Here is a 20771-nt window from a genome sequence, read left to right as displayed (position 1 = left end):
ACTCAAAAAGGGTAAAGCTCCTGGGCCAGATGGCTTTACCATGGAATTCTACGCACACTTTGCTTCGTTCCTTGTTCCTAAATTACACCAATTGTTTTTATCTTTCATTTCTTCTGGAAAATCTGAAGGCTCTTTTCAAGAGGCTCTAATATGTCTTCTTCCTAAGGACAACAAAGACCCCACTCTGTGCAAAAACTATAGACCCATTTCTTTGATAAATTTGGATTATAAAATTTTTGCAAAGATTTTAGCCCTTCGCCTAGACAATATCTTACCACGGTTAATTGGCAGAGAACAATCTGGTTTTATTAAAGGGCGTTATTTATCAGATAATACTCGTCTCTTTTTTAATGTTCTTAGTAAATCCCATTCTCATCCAGGTTCTTTAGCAGCCATTGCATTAGACGCTGAAAAAGCTTTTGACAGAGTCAACTGGCAATTTATTTTTTCCACACTCCGTTGGTTTGGTTTTGGTCCCAAATTTATTGCATATATCTCATTATTATATTCTTTTCCTAGATCGTTTATTTTAGCCAACGGCCTTATATCCTCTTCTTTTCCCCTCCATAGAGGGGTTCGACAAGGTTGTCCCCTCTCTCCACTTTTATTTATTTTAGCGTTAGAACCCTTTTTAACAAAAATCCGTTTGAATTCTAACATTACAGGCTTTCCTTATGCAGACAGCAATTTAAAACTTTCAGCTTATGCTGATGACATTCTTTTATTTATCTCAAAACCTCAATCATCTATTCCAGCCTTTTTATCAGAAGTTTCTGCTTTTGCTCTAGTCTCAGGATACAAACTCAACATTGACAAATGCGAAATTCTCCCTCTAAACAAATACTGTTTTCACGCTGATTTTATAGATTCTTCCTTTCACTGGAACACTTCTAAAATTAAATATCTGGGTCTATGGTTCACTCCCTCCCTTAAAGATACGGTGGCTCTAAACTTAAAAAATTTACAACTCACCTTAAGTAACTCTACATCAAGATGGCACCCTTTATTCTTATCTTGGTGGGGCAGATTAGATTCGATTAAAATGATGTTAGTTCCGATAATTTTATTTTACTTAGCCAATCTACCTGTTAATATCCCTAAATCTTGCTTCAAAAAAATCTATGGTATTTTATCAAAATTTTTATGGCACAATAAACATCCTCGGATGTCTCTCTCCAAGCTTAAGCAACCTAAGCATATGGGTGGAGTCAATTTCCCTGACTTTTCTTCCTATCACACATCGTTTTTTCTCAAACACTCTGCGTTTCTACTATCTACAGATCTAGACACTTTTAATCCTCGTCCCTTATGGGTAGAATTAGAATCTTCCTTTTTCCATCCATTTTCCTTTGAAGAATTTTTGTCTTTAACTCTCGTCCCATTGAAAATGTCACTCCCTATTCTTAAGAATGCCAGAAAAACTTTTCAGCCTCTTTTGTTTGGAGGTCTTGATGATCGTTCCCGTTTTCTATATTCCCCAATTTGGTACAATAAACATATTAAAATCAAAAATAGGACACTTTTTTGGAAAGATTGGCTGGCACTTGACCTTAAGTGGACCCACCAACTATTTCAAGAAGACGCTTGTATTCCCTTCTCTGTACTTCGCACCCGCTTTTCTCTCCCTCCGTCCTACCTATCGAAATATCGACTGTTGACTTCTACTGCTTTAAATTCTTTCAATAATTTATCCTCAGTCCCTACCCATACAATAGCTTCTCCTCTCACACTTTCTTCTATACATACCACATCCTCGGCATCCACTATTTATAAAAAATTAAGATCTACATCTCTTTCCCGTACTAAGTCTACAACAGAATGCAGTTGGGAGGTAGATTTGGGTATATCTTTTTCAGTCTTAACATGGGAAAAGATCTGGAATAAAATAAGGAAGTCGTCTAGAGCAGCTAATATCACACAAACTTTATTTTTTCTTTACAATAGACTCCTAATTACCCCGACCAAACTACATCGTATAGATCCTACTGTTCCTTCTACTTGCTGGTCATGCCCTACCCCCAATGCAGACCTTTACCACATGCTCTTTACTTGCCCTCCTGTTCATGCCTTTTGGATCAGAGTTTGGCAGCAAATCAACAAAATCTTTCACACACATATCCCTTTTTCTTATGTTCATATTTTCCTAGGTAGTGTCTCAGAGGAATGGTCTTCTCTCGGAACCTCCACCTCTATTGTGGACTTACTTTTAGCCGTTGCATTTCAACAAATTACAAAATCGTGGAAAAATGCCTCTAATATTTCATTCCAAGCCTGGTGGTATGGTGTCTGCTATAATCACAGATTAGACCGAGCTTATGTTTATCCAATTGCTTTGGCCATTAAACGAGATCTGTTGTGGTTACCAGTCACCAATTTCCTAAATGCTTCTGCTCGTGTTATACCGTTGCATACTCCCTGTAATGAAGAAGTACCCAAGCCTCCATGAATTTTAATCAGAAAATTTACTTTATCTAATGTTAATATTTTAATGTACATTGCGCGTTTGTTACTCATACTAATTTTATCATTCACCGAAATGTTTACATACTGTATCCTAGTTACGATATCGCTGTTTATCTTCTGATTTCCCCTCTCTTTCCCACTTTTCCCTCTCTATTTTTCTTTTCTTTCTCTCCTTTTCTTTCTTTCATCTCTCTTGTTCTATAACCAATTTTTGATTTATATTATGGTATATGATGTATTTTGAACTGTTATGTTTCTTATTTATATCCAATAAACTTTTCTTTAAACTCAAAAAAAATAAATAAGCAATCAGCTACGCAGATGTTCTCTACATAAGCCCCTTCTATTTAACCTTGTATGCAAATGAGCTTATTATTAATGCAAAAGTAATGTACAAAGACAAATATTTTACACTTTTCTCTCACTGAACAGCATCTATGTTCCCAAATCACCTATTAAAATGATCCATGTAAAACGCTAATCTAAAGCAATACCGTTTTGATACTACTGAAGCACTGCGTTTATGCTTTCAAAAGTGACTTACATTGTAGGGCTTCATGGTCTGTCTTAAGATATCTATAAGAAAAAAAGACACACACAAGTAAGTATGTTGATCACAAACAGATATGCCCATATAACAGAAGATGCCTCTTCTACACTTCCATCCTCTGCTCATATCATTCCTTAGGGAGTTTCATTCCTACAAGATCCTGAGAAGGGGGTTTGCAGAGCTCTAGTAGTTAATGGCTGAGTCCCATTGTGCGTTAAGAGCCCACTCGCTACACTTGTTGGGTCTCATAACACCAAGACTTGATTCCCAAATGGTCACAACGACCACAGCTCTTCAACTGGATTGAATTAATTTCCTAAATCAATTGCAGATACACATATTAGACTATTATCAGACAGGATCAAAAGGATGATGCTTTTATGCCCAAAGTAGTGCATACAAATGAATAACAGAGCATAAAAACCCAAGTATACGTCTTTCAGTGCACGAAGGCTCAGAGGTCCCATTTCTCCCTACGATGAGCTTCACCAAAGCCTTTTACAGTTTGGTTGCTCATCAAACAAGAGAAACTTCTCTACCCTCTTGATGGGAATTATTCACCTTTGGCCAAGATAAGTCCTTTGCCACTAAGAATGTTTCCAAAACTAGCCCCCCCTTACTCCATCCACCTGCTTGCACCTGTAGCAACTTGACTCCATTTGCACTTGCACTATGCTTTACAGAGGCATTAATGGAGGCCACGCGTAAATTTAAACGGTTATAATGGCTATAAAGACAATCCTATGATGAAAAGTCTTGCTATGTTATTAGATCTACGATTAAGAGTTACACCTTATCGGATCTACTAAAAAAGATTTTTTAGTACAAAATAAAAAAAATCATCAAATCATCTAAAGCACTGAAACGGATTTTTGCATTTGGAAGATACCATATTGCTTTGCTCTGTTAGCCTACTCCAATAAGATTCCTCTCTCATCATAGAGTTATGTCACAATCTAAACTCTTTCTTTCGGAATAAAATGTAGATAATTTAGGACTCCTTCTCTCAACCATCTTTAGACTCCGTCTCTGTACTCAATGACAACTAGGAGTTGGTGACATCTGTGCATTTCACTGAACTATCCTTACATGAGACTCTGGACCCGATGTGAACTATCAGTTCGGGATCTCTCTTAAACTCCTGCCCTGCCAACATCATCTCTCTTGGCAAAGAGACCATCAACCCTATTTTAAGAGATTTGTGTAAATATTTTATTAGAACTTGCTCCACCCCCTTTTCCTGGGAGAATGTACGTCATCCCCTCCAGCCTCTTCAACAAAGGTATCTGTAAGAGCTCCCAGAAGTGCATAGGTTATTTTTTTGTCTGGAAAAACTCAAACTGTATCCCATCCTCCTTACCATTCTGATTCCCTGCATCTAACTGCGGGGTACCTCAAGGATCTTCATTAAGCCCCACTCGATTTAATATTTACATCAGACCCCTGATCTCCATCATCTGGTCATTCGGTACAGTAGTGAGGTTATATGCAGATGAGACATATCTATTTCTCTGCCGCCAAGAACCCTGCACTTACAGCTACCTTCTTATCAATGTGTGCAAGCTGTGGCAGACTGGTTGTTGCCTAGCTGCCTCACTCCCAACAAAGATAAAACCCGGGATTCTTTTCTTTGTCAAAAACTCGATCTATTGGTCTCTGGGTTGGAGGCCATAGGAAGTTGCCTCAATTCTACTCCTGCATGTTCAGCCAAAAATCTCAGCTTCATAGTTGACCAACAGCACCTCTTTCCCAAACAAATGGGGCAAGTAGTGGCCATCTTCTTTGCTCTACTCGGGATGATGAAGAAAATTCAGTCTTTCCTTCTGGAGAACGCCAAGCACACAATCATCCATGCACTCATTAACACCAGACTGGACTATGGGAACTCTTTATTCACAGGAACCCAGGACTACTTGATCCGTGCACTCCCAGTCATGAAAATTGCTGAAGTCGGGCTGCTTCATAGCTTCGGTCTCTGACATGCTCAAACATTTTAATTGTTTGCTGGTTAAGAACAGGATCATCTCCCAAAGTCTCTCTGCTTTGTTCACAAAGTCCTCCACAGGAAAGGACCCGCTAACTTCAATCCAAATTCCAGCTGTATGCCCCACAACACACTCTCGGCTCAGATTCTATGCACCTTCTCCACATTCCATCTATTGAGAAGAGTCACCTGGGTGGTCGCTCCTTCCAGCTTTTAGCCAGAAAAACATGAAAAGCACTCCAAAACACCCTGGACTCGCCTCAAACCCTGGCTTTTTAGCTTTAACCCTTCTGTGCTTCTCATCCATTTTTTGGATCCTATTGCCAGGATGCTCCCTGGCATAACAGTTTGTACGCATTCATAATAAACTCAGTTTTGTTCTAGTCACAATCTCTAAGACACTCTTCTGGGTATCACTCCCAAGTTAATTGCAGCATACACACAGCACTCATCTAGATAAAACAAAGTTGGCTATCTAGTGCCTTGGCATTTAAATAAACAACAGAATACAAATGTACCGTTGTTTTAATGATTATTTTGTGCTTTCATTATGGCAAACTATACCACAATAAACACAACTTATTCAGTCATCCTGGTGGAGTAAACCGACTTTCAACTTTTATAATGCGACTCTAAAAGGTCTATATCATTCAACTGGTATTTTCGGCAAGACGCCATCTTGTGAATTCGCCTTCAGCCTTAGAGTGCTTTATAGGCGTAATGTGTGTAATTCTGCAAATGTACAACAAGAGTGCTCTAAAATCAAAGACACTTTATAAACGCGGTGACTGGCAGAATTCAAACTAAGTAAATAGAAAGTACTGATGAGCCAATAAAAAGATGGCTACAATCTAAGAAAGCTCCTCAATATCCAACAGGATCTTGCCGCTTCCTTGCTCATAAGAAGAAAAAAAAAAAACACATTTCAATGCAAGTATTGAGGTAATGATGCAGCCTACTTTCCCTGTTCCTGTGTACTTGCAAGGCTTTGATGTAAGTGGTATGTGTCGCCCTTTTTTATGATTGCCCTCTAATCCCCCAACCCTTGGCACTTTGGACGGCTCAAGTGGGGCTGATGAACTATTTGCATTGTGGCCATGTCTGTGTTTCCCCAGCTGTAAGATTTGGTGTGCCTGATAGGTACTCTCTGTCACTGTAGCTCAGGCACAATATAAACATAACATGTATTTATAAAGTGTATGTTCACCCCATGTGGCACTTTGTACTGAATGATAGAGGTTTATTGTTACCAGTTCAATTGCACTCATTTTATGGATCTTCTAGGGATGAAAGGCTGAGTGAAGCCAGAAGAATTCAAAGCTGGTAACATGATGCCAAACGCAGGTTTGTATAGTGAATGTATTAATCCATTAAGGACTCGTTCACTAGTCCAGGCTTCCTCTTTCAATGACACTCTGCTGTGGCCAATGTTCTTGAGTCAATCCTGCGGGGTATATGTGGCATTGTATTGTGACCACTCTTCCTCTGCGAGTGCTAATGAGCTTTTAAGAGTGAGAAGATGTGACAGCAAGACCAGAGTTGGCAGTGGCCTCTGAAAATGACAAGTGATCTATGGCTGCTGTACTGCTCAAAAAAGGCTCACTAGTGTTAAGCAAATGGCGCTAGTACCTTTCTTGCACAACGGTTGATTTAACAGCCATGTGGCTAGCTGTATTGTGGCTAGAGTTGGTGCAGTTGCTACAGAGGGATTTGCTCTTTGGGAAAGGGCCACTGGACATTTGATCCTAACCCAGTTCTTCAATGTTCATTGATGTTTTGGCTAGCTTAGACTCACTGGACTATGAGGAGACATACCTTTAAGAAGGAGGTGTATTTGATCAAAAAAATAAACCAACTACCATTACAATATTGCTTTGTATATTGCAGTTGGTCTCTATACAAAGCCACTGCTACTGAGACAGCAAATGAATAGGCTTACAGCTTAATAGAGAGGGCACATTTACCCATACATTGGTACTGATTTGAGGCTTCCACTACTCTGTCTTTTGGTGGATATGGAAAAGACGACTGGAGACCAGCCGAACATTTTACAGTTTTAAAAACCACCAAACTACTGGAACAGACTGAACGCTCAGAGATATAGGTTTGTAAAAAACAAACCAAAGCCAATGTTGTTGATGTACAAAGAAAAATGTTTTTTGTTGCGACAGGCACACATTACGCTTGCGAGTGAGTGCAAAGGATGCATTTCAGTAACTGAAAACGATTTCCTTGCATACTTTAGACACATCTTACATGTGCATGGAAACATACGAATCCTGCAATTTGTCTTTTTTCTACACATGCATGGCTGCAATTTCTGAGCAGGAATGTGGAGAGTGACCTAATTCAGTTTAATAATGTATGGTTATAAGTTTATAGATATTGCATGCTTGTTTTTACTATGTTATTTCTGGGTTTTGTATGGCCTTCACAGTCTCTCTGGAATGCTTTAAAATGATAGATGGCTTCTCAATACTTAATAACTGCACAAATATTAATAAAAAATATGTTGTTAAGGTCTACGAGTTGCTCTATACGACAGGTTAATGATTATGCCTGCTGTAACGTCATGCTGCTGGTATGTGTAGTAGGAGTGTGCCATAGATGGGCGCCACAGGTTACGATTGTGTTAACTCTTGCTTTACAATACCTGTGATGCTTAACACTAGGGAGCTGAAATGTTGGATGAGTATAAACATCATAGTGGTTTGGGATTGGCTGGCAGGAGACATATACAGTACGACCAGACAATGGCTTCAAATAGGTACATAAGTAACAATATATAAATCGGGTACGTTTTAGGCAGACACTTGTCTACTCTGGCATTATATAGAGTACATATGTATCAAGACTCGTAAACATGTTCGTGGTGAATATAGGTCATGCCGTAGTTCAAAAGATGGAGGCATAAGCAGTGGTGGATAAATGAAAGGGGTAATAACCATATAGACTGTCTCGTCCTGTTAGCATATCACTGGCCCGCCAACTGGAGTTATACAAGACATATTGGTCCTCTCTTTGAAAGTCACAGGCAAGTCTGATAACCTTGCAAAGTTATAGCAGCATGTTTAAGGATAGCGCCCCATTATTAAGATCATTAGGCATGTCCCTTGTAGGACTAAGGTCACTCGGTTTGGTAGCTCCTGGGGCCTGTCAATTTCCACTCCTACTAAAGCAACTCTAGAGAAGAATTACAACTTCACAGAACTGTGGTAATCTAACGTCACACTGTGCGGCTGATGGGCAAAGAAAGGGTTTTGTAAAAATGTATCTATTCTGGTCAGTAAGGACGCTCCTAAATTTGACCATGTGTTCCTCGGAGGGGAATGTCAACACTGCAGGACTCCTTGCAATAAAATACATCATCACAGTAGCTTTGAATGCTACTCTGGACAAATGAAGCGGTATGTGATGCGGTAGTACAGGGGCTGCTAACACGCTTAAGGATACAATGACTACGAACATGCATCTCCATGGAGCAGTCATCCCTCTAAAATGGAATCCTCACTGCACCCGCTGTCCATGACTGCTCATTGTGCAGTAATTATTTATGCAGATCCTTTAAAAAAAAAAATGGAATTGGAATTTCAATTGGATTTGTATTTTTTCACTTGATCAGCCTTTCTATAGAACTGCTGAACATAATTATAAAGCGGCACAAAAAACAATTGGAAAGGAGTCGTTAAGTCAAACAAATATATTCTGCGTCATAAATGAGAGGTGGGATGATAGATTAGACATTTCCAATTTGAATGTTGCAATGTCTCTTGTATATACATTTTTACAACAGTGACATGGTAGGGAAGGATGTCGGAGTGGGTATTAGCAGGGCCCTGCTGGGCTGGGCATGTGTAGGGCCAAGAGACATCCAGCTTAGTGTCTAGGGACAAGGTAGATGTATGTCTCTGAAGGTTGATGAGAGTCTTGGTGGCCAAGTTAAAGACTTTGTTCAAATCAGGTCCACTTATTACCAGGGTGTTTATGATCTGACAGTGTGGAACAGAAGCAGTGGACAGATTTCTGAATGTACAGCCATTGCAAGATGTGAAAGTATTCCAGTCCTGAGATTCAACTTTTTTTAATTGAGGCCAATACATGGTCAGCGCAATGCAAGACATTAAGGTAGTTTATTTTGAAATCACCAGAGACTGGAAGAAAGAAAAGCAAGTCAAAATGACCTCAAGGTCTAAAAACATAAACACACAGATAATTCCGAACTTAGCCATACCCAAAAACTGTTTTCTTAGCTAATAATAGTCAATAACTGTACCGCTCAATTAATTTGGGGTAGTGAGGCCAGTTAAATCCACGATATAGCTAAAGTGAGTCTCGAAAAAGCCTTACAACTGATTTTCATACATTATCCACCTGAAGAGTGTCATCAATACCAAACAAAATACACTGAAGAGTTTTACTTTACGGTGAGTTAGACTCAGTATTTCTGGATTGAGATGCACATGCCTAAGTCACAGGACAGAGTTAGCATTCTGATTCCTACTTTTATTACATATCAAAAACGTTTGCAGGGAAGCAAATCAACTGTGTTTTTACGATTTAAGCAACAGGGATCGGAGTACCCTCCGGTGCTGGAAGATCATAAGGCAGCCGGGTATTTTGTTTTGAAAGTGGGCTGTGAAAGCATAAAAGGCGGAGAAGAGAACAATATCTTTGTATTATTGGCATAAAGGTGGCAGTAAAAGCCAAAATAGGAAATTATATCTCAAGGGGTACCATTAGAGAGCTTTGTCCACTATGCCCTGGGAAGCAGAGTTGCAAGCAAAGACTAGTCCATATGCATAAATGATGTGAAGAAAGAGGAGCAGCAGTACTGACTCCAAAAAAACGTTTGTGCAAAAAGCTTTCATAGAGGCAAATTCTTAGAGAGTCACTAAAGAGTTCATCGGGACGTGAATAAATATTTCTTAGCTGCATGCAGTAATGCATTTCTTGATGATTATAGGCAAGAAGTATGATGCACAGGTGCAGTCAACATAGAAAAATAAATTATTGTATTTTAGATTTACAAATGCTTGTACTTCTTGTACAATGGCTTGATATGATCAGTGAGTGGCTAATTAGAAACTCCTGATTTAGCAAACAAATAGATCAAGTTCGGTAAAAGGGATATTCCATTGACTGGCAGTATTACTTACTGAACTATTTTGAAGGCCATGGCAGCATGGTAAAATACTATATTCACCCAAAACACTCCTTAGTTCAGCAGTTTTATAGAGGTTGGAGAAATCAAAGAATAACAAGCATTTGCAATGCAATAGGTCTCGCATTTATGAGAGTTTGAGCTATTGGCATTGTAAATGACAATGCCTTTTATTTAAGTGTTGTTTTTTAAACAGATAAATAAAAGGCATTGTCATTTACAACGCCAATAGCTTAAACTCTCGCAAATGTGAGGCTGATTGTATTGCAAATGCCAGCGCCCATGCTATAAAAAAAATTAAAAAGCATTAGGAGAGAACATGTCCTGCCTGCTGTGCTGGGAGGCTGTAATTAAAGCAAAGCCTACCAAGTAAAAACACTCGTAACAGGTGGTGTCGCCATGGGAAGTTACAAATTGAGACAAGGTGGTGCTAAGGAGGGACTACTAAGCCTATTTAGCAAAGAACAGCCACAGTCTACAGTGGACAATGACACAAGCCAATGAAAAATATGGGCGGAGAGTGGGCGGAGAGGGGAAATACGCCACACCCACCCAGGAGGGGAACACGCCACACCCACCCAGGACGGGAAACACGCCACACCCACCCAGGACGGGAAACACGCCACACCCACCCAAGAGGGGAAACACGCCACACCCACCCAAGAGGGGAAACACTCCACACCCACCCAAGAGGGGAAACACGCCACACCCACCCAAGGGGGCCTGGTCTGACATGGCTGCGGCTCGGTGGGGCTGTCAGAGAGAGCTGTGAGGTGACGAGCACTGCCAGAGCCGCACGCGCCCTGCACCTCTTTTAAAAGCAGCTCCACATCTGGGCCGGGGAGGAGACCTGGGAGGGCGAGGGCTGCCTGCGCATGCGCGGTACCTAGAACTTTTCGCCCGCATTCTAACGTATCGAGTCAGCCTGGCGGCGCGTTGCCTGCGGTTCGTGCTCAGTGGCGGCACGTGCGGACTTTGCCGTACTTGAATGACCGGCTGAAGACGCGAGACCAGCCGAGGAGCAGTGCAGGGTCCCCACAAGAGCCGGTAAGTGGGGGGAGGCATGCTGTAGGTGTAAAGCGCGCCGCACTTGGAGCGTGCGTGCGCATTAAAAAAAAGAAAGTAAAATTGCATGAGGCTTGCGAGGACGGAAGGGGGGCAGGAGATGTGCACATCGCGTGTCTGTACGTGTGTGTTCACGGGCGCGTTCACAATTGCAGTCCGTCCTGCGTGTGCACATCTCCGGTCTCCCTTCCGAAGCAACTCAGTAACAATATATCTCGCTAGCGACAGCGCTTTCGCACTGCGTCGCTAGGCGAGATCTAAAAATGAATGTTGAACTGGAGTGCGGAAAGAACAAAAAGATGTGTAACAATACTCTTCTTTTTGTGTTTTTACTTGAGCTTCCGTATAGAACATAAATGAAGACAACAATGGCTAGTGGACAAAGCAATCACCCCTAACAGTTGTCAGCTTATGGTACCATGTTGAGTTCTATTTCGCTAGCTAAGGCTTGTAGCCACAATGATAAAGAGCTTGCCGCCAGAGGCAATCCACACTGCACACAATTATTTTAACTCCAGCTTTCATCGTTTCAAATAAATCTCAAAATAAATCAATGACCTACCTATGGAATTTTCTCTAGCACACAGCTTGCACTTCTGCACCATGCTCGCACTTCCTCTACCTCCCTTGAGAGGGACGCTGTCCTAACAACAAAAACACAGTCATGTTATGCACATCATATTTTTTAAAATACAAATACTGAAAAGGCTGACCGATAAAGGATACAATGTATTAGCAGAAGAGCAAAGTTTGCCATTTAGGAAAGATATTACATTTTGCTCTCTTTTATGTTATCCTGTTTTTTTCTTCTTTCAAGCACGCCATTTCAAGAGAGGAGGACGAGTTAATGCAGGTTTGGAGTTTTTGGCCACAGCGATTTCTCTTCAGTAAGAGGTAGACAGAGCAGTCTGATAGGGAGAGCTGTTTATGACCCACATTAATGTGAATTTGAATTATAATGAACGATAAGAAAGGGACAGTCTTACAAGCACCCAAGTGAAAAGCTTATCCCTGAGCTCAGCGCAAGTGTGGATTTAAGACTATTTGAGGATGGCAACTATTGTTGGCCTTCGATCTCAAACTGGAGAAAAGGCACGATAGTGACAGCAAGGGATGTAGTGGTGGCACAAGTGTTGGACTGCTATCTGTCCAGTAGCCAACTGGTCTGAGTTAAAGCGCTACCACATGTAAACACAATGTAAGCACATTAACCCCTTGAGTGCCCCGCCCTTTCCACGCCCTGTGCCGGGCGTTTCATTAGCGGGCGGGGTTCATGACGAGATAGTCTCGTCATGGGCACAGCGCAACCGCGGCCCATGACGAGACCATCTCGTCATGGGCACTCAAGGGGTTAAGACAAAGTTAAGAAGCAAAAGTCAGAATACTTTGATAGCTCTCTTGCCTTCTTTAACAGTGTTTTTATTTTTATATGAAATGAAGGTTGGATGACAAGGGAGCCTTCATTATACAATTATTGTTTCGCTTCTATGACATAGAAAGAAACAAAGGACTATGTCCAAGGCTCTCTTTCAACCAAACTATAATTTCATCTAGATACAAAAACAGAAGTTTACTGAAGGCAAGTGAGATTTCAATACAGTTCTAATTCTGCTTCTATGAGAAAAGAAGCTGTGATGGCTCCCTTGCCATGGAGTGAAGAAAAACCCCCAATCCTGGTGGAGAGAAAGAGAAGCTGCCAGAAGGTTCCACAAAGGAAATAGGGAGGGATCGGTGGTGCCAGAAGAGGGAGAACAAGAGAAATGAGGAGCTGCCATTCGGGACAAAAGAGAAGAACTGGGAGAGAGCAACAAGGAGCTTACACACAGGGGAAGAGGGATGGAGCAGAAAGAGCAGACATATGGGAAGAAAAAGATAGGGGCATCAACAAGGAGTCATCTCTCGTGCACTGCAATGCAAGCCGCTGGAGGCAGACGGGAGTCACCCATAAAGCTAAGGGCATTAGTTAACACGCATTGGCATAGCCAATAGGTCTCGCCTTTGGGACCTTATAAGTGTTTAGCCATGCAACAGTTGCATAAATAAATACTTATAAGGTCCCTAAAGCGAGACCTATTGGCTATGCCAAGCGGCCGTGCGGCTGCGAAAGTGAACACGATCAAACATTAAAGCGGCCGTGCGACAGTGAAAGTAATCGCGGTAAAAGCGGCGCCCGCGCACATGCACTGTAGCTCTAGGCTGGCCTGGTAGCACTTTTTGGAGCCCTTTTAATAAGTCTCGCCAGACCAGCGCATGCGCTGGGTCAGGCGAGACCTAAAAACGGAGTTCTCCTCTAGGCTGTGACCTGTATGCTGATCCAAGATGCGAATGACAAAGACAATGGCTGAAAGAGGCTGCTTGAAGAAAGCAGATGACTGATGGGGGCAGAGCGAAAGCCCAGATCTATCAGACATGTGTGCTGTTAGAACATATAAGCAGAACTAAACAAAATGTATACTTGCAAAATATGCAGCGGTAAAAGTGATAAAGCGGTCGACACTTACCATTAAGGTAATATATTGCCATCTTTCAGAGACCTCGTTACAATTTCCACATTTGAACTAGAATAAAAACCAACACAATCCTTTGAACAAAGTGAAATGAAGACTTTAATAGGTGTTAGCATAAGAATCTTCATAGGAATGATGTGAAACATTGTGAAAAGACAGCAAGCAAGATGAACATTGAACAATTTACAAAAAAAGAAGTGGCTGAATCCTTTCCTGTGTTCAAACAAATAACATTTTTTGGGGGTTAAGATAAAAGAAGATTGTTTCAGATGAGCCACTTTCTTACCATCAATTACTTTTGGGCTGCCACAAAAGGAAGACAGTCACCCACATACTAGGAGACCAGATTAAAAATCTAAATGCCACTCCAGGAAAAGTTGAATATTTAAGTATATATTGCATATTTAGATATTGAAAAAAGTGACGTAACTCAATATTTAGGAATGACTCACTCTAAACAATACAACTACCCTACTAATGCATTCATCGAATATACAGATCCCAGCAGTTTAGTGATGAATGTGCTCGAGTCGATAGAATTTAGAATAGGAGTAGATTCCAGAGCGGAAGGTGTTGGGGGCTCGGTTCTGTAGTTTACAGGTAGTCAGAGGAGAGCATCTGTTTAAACAAAGTGGTGCAATACACCGCCCCAAATCAGTATTCAGGGCAGTACCTAGCTCCGTCGTCTGGGCAGGCAATCTGTTTCCATAAGAGAATCTCCTCTACAAGCAGGTATTATAAAGTTTGTATTATAAAAAAATTAACTATGTTAGTTAAGGAGAAACTTTTCATTAAAATCAGAAAAAATATGTAGGGGGCAATTGAGCAATAATACTAGCTGATGGGACAGGAGACCCGCCAATGTTTAAATGTAGAAAAGATATGAAGCAATACAGACGCAAAGCAATCAAACCCAGCCAGCAGTAGAACTGTGTATATTTGTGGTTCAGCAACGTTCTTACATAAAACAAACAACAAAAAATTATTGCCGCTATTTCGGTTTCGACAAACACTTTGTGAAGGCTTCAAGCTCAATGGCACCGTTTTTTAAATCAAACATTTAGACCCTAAGCTGGAAAACTGAATAACACTTGCTGCATGCCAAGACATTGACAGAATGATTACTTGCGGTAACCTTACATGTGGAACATCATCTGGCATGTGGACGCCACAGTCAGTCCATTCTAAATATCTGGGTTGATTCGCGTCTCGCTATCACAGAAGTAAGACTGAGGCTCTCAAAGCAGAAGGGAATGGTAGCCTGCAGATGACTGCTGCCAAAGACCGGCTGCAAGATGGAGAGAAGCCTTGCAAAGAACCGCTGGGCAGCTGTGGCTATTGAAAATGACATCTATTAAGCAGCGCAAAACCAAAGGGGATGATGGACGGAGTGTTGAACATTGCAAGCAGCATTAAGCAGGTGGCTGCACCAATTTACTAATCACATGCAGTTTTCACACTGAAAACTATCTTCTCCTTCATTGCAGAAAAGGCTGTGGTTACAGCCACGGATTAATCTTAAAGACCATTTCATGCTGACATTGGTCTCTGGAGCGTCATTTCAGAGTGTATAATAAGTGCCCTCCCAACCACAGTGGAGATGGCAACAGCCTTCTGTATCAGGCGGTGACTGGTGGTGATGGCGGTGAATTACACTCACGGATACAAGCCTTTTTGTCCAGAAAGTCTGTTGGGGAGCCATACTTCTGGCTCTACCCTGACAGGACTTTTTCAGTCTCTCTTTTAAACAGGTGAGAGGCAGGAGGCTCTCTGGCTGCACCAGCCTGACTTGTATACACATCCTGAACAGGACCAGCTCTGCCCTGCTCTGACCCATGAGTGCTGCTGTAAAAATCCTGCTAAGACAAGGACAAAGGTCAAATTGTATTTTCTTGGAGAATTGTGTACTTTTGAATAAAGGTGCACTGTGGTTGACACAAGCTTGCAATCTATACCTCCTAACCACGATAAATAAGGGCCACATCATTCCAGTAACTAGCATTGTTGCTTGACCTTTGAGAAGACATCTCACACCATTGGGGGGTGGGGTGTGTGGGGAGAGGGGAGGGAGAGACGTGTTTCGGTGACACGACATTCCATGAAGGCTGTCCTCATTAAGGGGTGAAACTAAGCTTTGGATGATGGAAACCCCCGTCCGTTGTTAATAACCAGAACTTCAGGAATCTGAAATGCCAAAAAAGTACAGGAGCAAGGCCCAAACGGGAAAGATGACTGCAAGATCCAACTGACAGGAACAGTGTGTGGGACAGTGGCATCCCAATGGTGGTGGTCAAGGGGACCTTGCCAGCCCCCTTGAGCCCCACCACCACAGCTGGTAATAAAAAAAATATTTTAATGGACTCACTTGCCCCTCCCTGTGTGAGGGCACTCATGCTTCGTGGTCACTGAAAAGGTACTTTACAGCCGTCTCTACAACTGTAATTGGAAATAATTAACAACTGCCACGAGGCTGAAGTCTGCGGGTATTCCTTTTGCAGGGAGACAGTGCATCCTCATTGGGTTGAGTTGGCTAACTGACAATTCTGACCTTGGGGGAGGAAAGCTCTCCCTTTTGTCTGTCCCCAACCAAGGATACTTTTTCCCCTTACTCATTTCAGGAGCAGGTGACATACGGAGTACATATAGCATTGTAGGCATGTGCCTTAACCCTGCCAGTCCGAACCCCTGACGAAGGAGGCGGGGCAGGTATGAGGTTCAGAAATGGTCAACTATATTGCACACCACTTTCTGATTTGGTTTAGTATGCCTTATTAGGTGTTATGCACAACTCCATTGAATGGTGCTAATTTTACTGAAATTGAAAGAATGAAAGGTTGAGATGCAAAGGCACATTGCCTTGTAAGGGGTGTGAAAAGATTTGCAGTTAGCATATAACCCACTAAACATATGATCTAAACGTTATACTAGGACCTCCTCAAGAAACATGAAACCGTTGACCTAACTTACTACGGTCAGATCTGCATGTGCTCCGCAGCAGGCACATTAACTGTTTTTTGATGATATAAAGATTCGACGTATCAACTACTTCAAGGTCTCGGCTGTAAGTGCATTAACCACCTGACTACTAACCTTCAGGAGGCTACTCAAGACCTGGATATTCGAGCAGTAGCAGCAAACCCCCCCACCTTTCCCCCCCCCTCCCAGCACCTTGAGACCCTCACGGGTGAGTAGTGCGCTTGATAAATGTCCTGATTGATTGACTATTGTAACATCATAAACTGACATATGTATTTGCAGATCCCAGATTCACCGGGGGGGCATCTTGGCATTGAACAATAAATGTTTGCTCTCCGACTCAGTCATACTGATCTTATCAACCTCAGAAGAATACAAAGCAGAGTGAGCTTCAGCATTCAAACCAGTGACCAAGAGGTCAAACACAGATTTCTGCAGAGGATGCCACCAGACCAAGGACTAGCACTGTAACCTAGGATCTGCATGTTGCAAACAAGTCCCTGCAGCAGCCACTGTAACTTTCAAAGCTAATTTTAATAGCAGATACATTTAGTCAGCATATATAGATTGGTAAAATGGCTCCGTAGGTTAAGGTCAAACGTCAGCAATCTGGGGACACCCAAATGTTTGCTGCCAACTCAGCCTTCCAACCTTCTAGGAATGTGTACCATTAGAGACTTAAAAGAAATATCCAAATGTGTAATGAGAATTGATTTGTTTGGTCTCTACCTTCCTCAAGTATCCAAGTAAGACTTTAGGGCAGTGGTTCTTAAACTTTTGAATTCTGTAGATGCCCCCTGAATAACTACGGAAGGCCTGTTATGGTATGTTAAAATTTCTTATAGAGCGAACGTACACCAATTGGTTTCTTGCCGCTGTTTTTGGAGATGCCGGAGCCCTATTGATTTAATCGTATGCTTGGGTGAATAACCATGTCTTGAGAAGTATTCTGAATCTCAAAAGGTCTGTGTAGGATCTGATGTCAAGTGGAAGGGTGTTCCAGAATATGTGTGCCAGCACTGCAAACCTACATCCGCCCTGTCACTTCAATTTGTAGGAGTGTGTGACCAAAAGGTTCATGTGGGCTGAGCGCAGATTGCGGGTAGGTATATGCCTTTGAATAAGGCTAGAGATAAATTTTGGACTTGTGCCATGCAGGGACTTAAAAGTAAGGCAGCCAACTTTAAAGGTGCATCGTCGTAGTATGGGAAGCCAATGCAACTTCCCCATGAGAGGGGAGACGTGTAGCCATCTAGGCTGCTGGAAGATCAGTCTAGCAGCCTGGTTCTGTACCAGTTGCAGTCTTTTAGTTAGATATAGTGGTATGCCAAAGTATAGGGAGTTGGCATAGTCACTGTGAGATATAACCATGGCTAAAACAACTTGTATCAAAGCTTTCCTAGTGAGGAGTCTGCTAATCTTCCTTACCTGGAAGAAGCAAGTAGAGATTACTGATCCAATTTGAGTTTTCATAGTAAGGTCACAATTGATTGTCACCCCAAGACTCTTGCGGTAGGGGGATGGAGTAGTGGGGGGGGGAGGGGGAGAAGAGCCCAGCTCAACTGGCCAGAAGTGTGAACTCCATGGGTGATGAGTACCCCCTGTCAGAATAAGTTTAGTCTTGTCCTAGTTACGTTTTGAATGGTTGCTGTTCATCCAATTGCGGATGTGCAGCATAGTAGCCTGGAATTCGGACACCGAGTCAGGTGTGTTATTAATGGTAAACATTAATTGTAAGTCGTCTGCATAGTTGAATGTACACACCTTCCTTTCTTTCAAGGACCGAATCCGTGGAAGGAGGTAAAGGTTGAACAAGTGCGGGGATAATGAGGAACTCTGAGGTACTCCACATGTTGTTCTCATTTTAGGTGCCGTGAACTGGGATAAGCGGACCGACTGGAAGCGATCCTCCAGGAATTATCTAATCCAGCTAAGAGCCGATCCCTGGAGGCCCACATCCCTGACCCGGTCAACCAAGATACTGTGGTCGACTGTGTCTAAGGCCGCGGAAAGATCCAGCAGCACCAGGGCCTGAGGACAGCCTTTTCTGTCTCCTTCCGCTGTGTGTCTAGCACTGTAAGTATCACTGCCTCTGTCGAGTGGGCTGGACGAAACCCTGCTTGGTGGTTGTCGAGGTATTAAGACTGCTCGATAAAGGCACAAAGGCATTTGGCCACATGGAACTCCAGTACCTTAGCCAAGTATGGGAGCAAAGACATTGGACGGTAGTTGGTCAGTCTGGGGGTCGGCCCCTGATTTTTTTTTTTTTTTTTTAGAAGAGGGACAATGATCGCTTATTTGAAAGCTCTTGGGACACAGCCCTGAGATAGTGACTTGTTCAAGAGGGAGAGGGCAGGCATGGGGAGTGCAGAAAAAACTTATTTTAAAATGTGAGGTTGAAGGCTGTCAATGAGGGACACAGATTTTACTATGGTCAGAAGGTCCAAGAATGCTCAATTGCTTATTGGCGGGAATTGATCATGGGAACAGGGATTTTTCGGCATTGATGGTGGTGCCTCGAGGGTGCAGTAGGTAGGAATACAGGCTTTAATCGTGATAATTTTATTGATAAAAAAGGTGTTCAGGGAGTTGCATAGTGCTTGAGAGAGTATAGGTTTTATTGTGACTGTCAGGGTTGGACAGTTCATTGACAATAGAGAATATTTCCTTTGATCTATCAGTGGAGCTCAGGATTTTTGAAGAAAAATAGGTAGCCTTGGTTGTTAAAATGGATTTTTTGTATTCCTTCAGTGACACTAAATAAGTCTCTCTTTTATCAGGGGAATAATTGCGTCTCCATTTCCTTTCAGGTTGGCGTAGGGCTAGTTTTGGGGTTTTTAGATCAGTAGAGAACCATCTCTGAGCCTCATGGCTCCTAGCTGAACCCTTTTGTCCTGAGGGAGGCATGTTCGTTGCTGGCTGCTGTTAGCCATGTGGTGAGATTTTCCTCACCGAGGTCGATAGATGGTTGGTTAATTAGGACTGTGTTAGCCAGCGTGTTACAGAGAGTATTTCTGTTGATGCTATTCCAGTTCTCTGCCATGGCCCCTTCAATAGCTGGGGGTTTAACCGTAGTTATGTTGTTGATGGCAAACTTTAATAAGTAGTTGTAAGACCATGTGCAAGAAGAGACTGTCAGTACAGACACTGCAAGATTGGCTGTCCAGACATGATCCAATGTGAATCCCTTAATATGTGTGGCAGAGGTTACCTGCTGAATAAGATTTAACCCATTAAGTAGGTCGTTTAATTGTGCAGAGTGGGGTTCACCCAGTGTGTCACTGGCTCAATAATTGAAGTCGCCAATCAGCAGGATATTTGCATGGTTGGTTATTAGGTGGGCTATCTGTTCACCCAGGGAATGGGGGAACAGGGGCATGTTCTGGGGGGGGGCCTGTATAGTAGTAGACAGATTAGGGGAGCTGAGACCGACTCCAGTTTGATGACAAGATTGTCCACCAAAGTTAAATCTAACAGGGTTAGTGAAGTAAATTTTAGTTCCTGGCGTATGGTGGCAGCTACACCTCCACCACTTTTTCATGGTGGGCGATTTGCCTGGAGGATGTACTAATTATTGGGAAGTGAAGCCAAAATATCGGATGCGGACTCCTGTCAGAGCCAAGTTTCCAATAGAAAGAGAACATCTGGTTGATTTGAGTCCAGTAGGTGAAATATGTCTAGCTTATGTTTGCCAGGGAGAGAGTGTATAAATAGAGAATTGTTAGCTCAGAGAGCCTATATTTATCCTATTTCTGGGTGTGTCCTGTTTCTTGGGGAGAATGAGAGAATTTGGGGAAGGAGGCCCTTGCTTCCATAATCCCATGCCTAATCAGTCTAGGGCCGATAGAGGGATTAAGTGGGTAGTTTTCAGTATGTAGGAGTTTTAATTCAGACGAGGTGTAAGATAAAAAATTGGGCATAATGACACGCCCCTGGCCCGGACGGGCGCAGATGGGCTTGCCTTTGGCGCGTCTGCTGGGCTCTCGCGATACAGCCGGCATTAAATGTCTGGGTGCCGCCTTAGCTCCTCCTCCCGCCCTCAGTTAACCTGACGTAAGCATTTTC

At 42.4% G+C, this 20771-nt stretch overlaps 1 protein-coding gene across 4 annotated transcripts in view; it reads right to left on the bottom strand.

The window, feature by feature from the left end:
• The window catches only part of LOC146834952 (CXXC motif containing zinc binding protein-like), an 84342-nt gene that overhangs the window by 49502 nt on the left and 14069 nt on the right, over positions 1-20771 (bottom strand). For 3 of the 4 annotated variants that reach the window (XR_014960673.1, XM_085602591.1, XM_085602594.1), the window contains exons 3-5: positions 13725-13781; positions 11786-11867; positions 3008-3039 (exon numbers count right to left, since the gene is read on the bottom strand). Coding sequence is in view for 3 of the 4 variants with exons in the window: in XM_085602591.1 (XP_085458717.1) it covers positions 3008-3039; positions 11786-11867; positions 13725-13781 (171 nt within the window). In the remaining variant the exon portion in view is untranslated. The remainder of the gene's footprint in view (positions 1-3007; positions 3040-11785; positions 11868-13724; positions 13782-20771) is intronic. The other variant, XM_085602593.1, reaches the window with a different exon arrangement.

Source organism: Triturus cristatus, chromosome 4_2 (assembly GCF_964204655.1).
Source record: "Triturus cristatus chromosome 4_2, aTriCri1.1, whole genome shotgun sequence".
Lineage (NCBI taxonomy): Eukaryota > Metazoa > Chordata > Amphibia > Caudata > Salamandridae > Triturus > Triturus cristatus.
The sequence above is the reverse complement of the archived record's forward strand: the minus strand, read 5'-3'. Positions and strand labels throughout refer to the sequence as shown.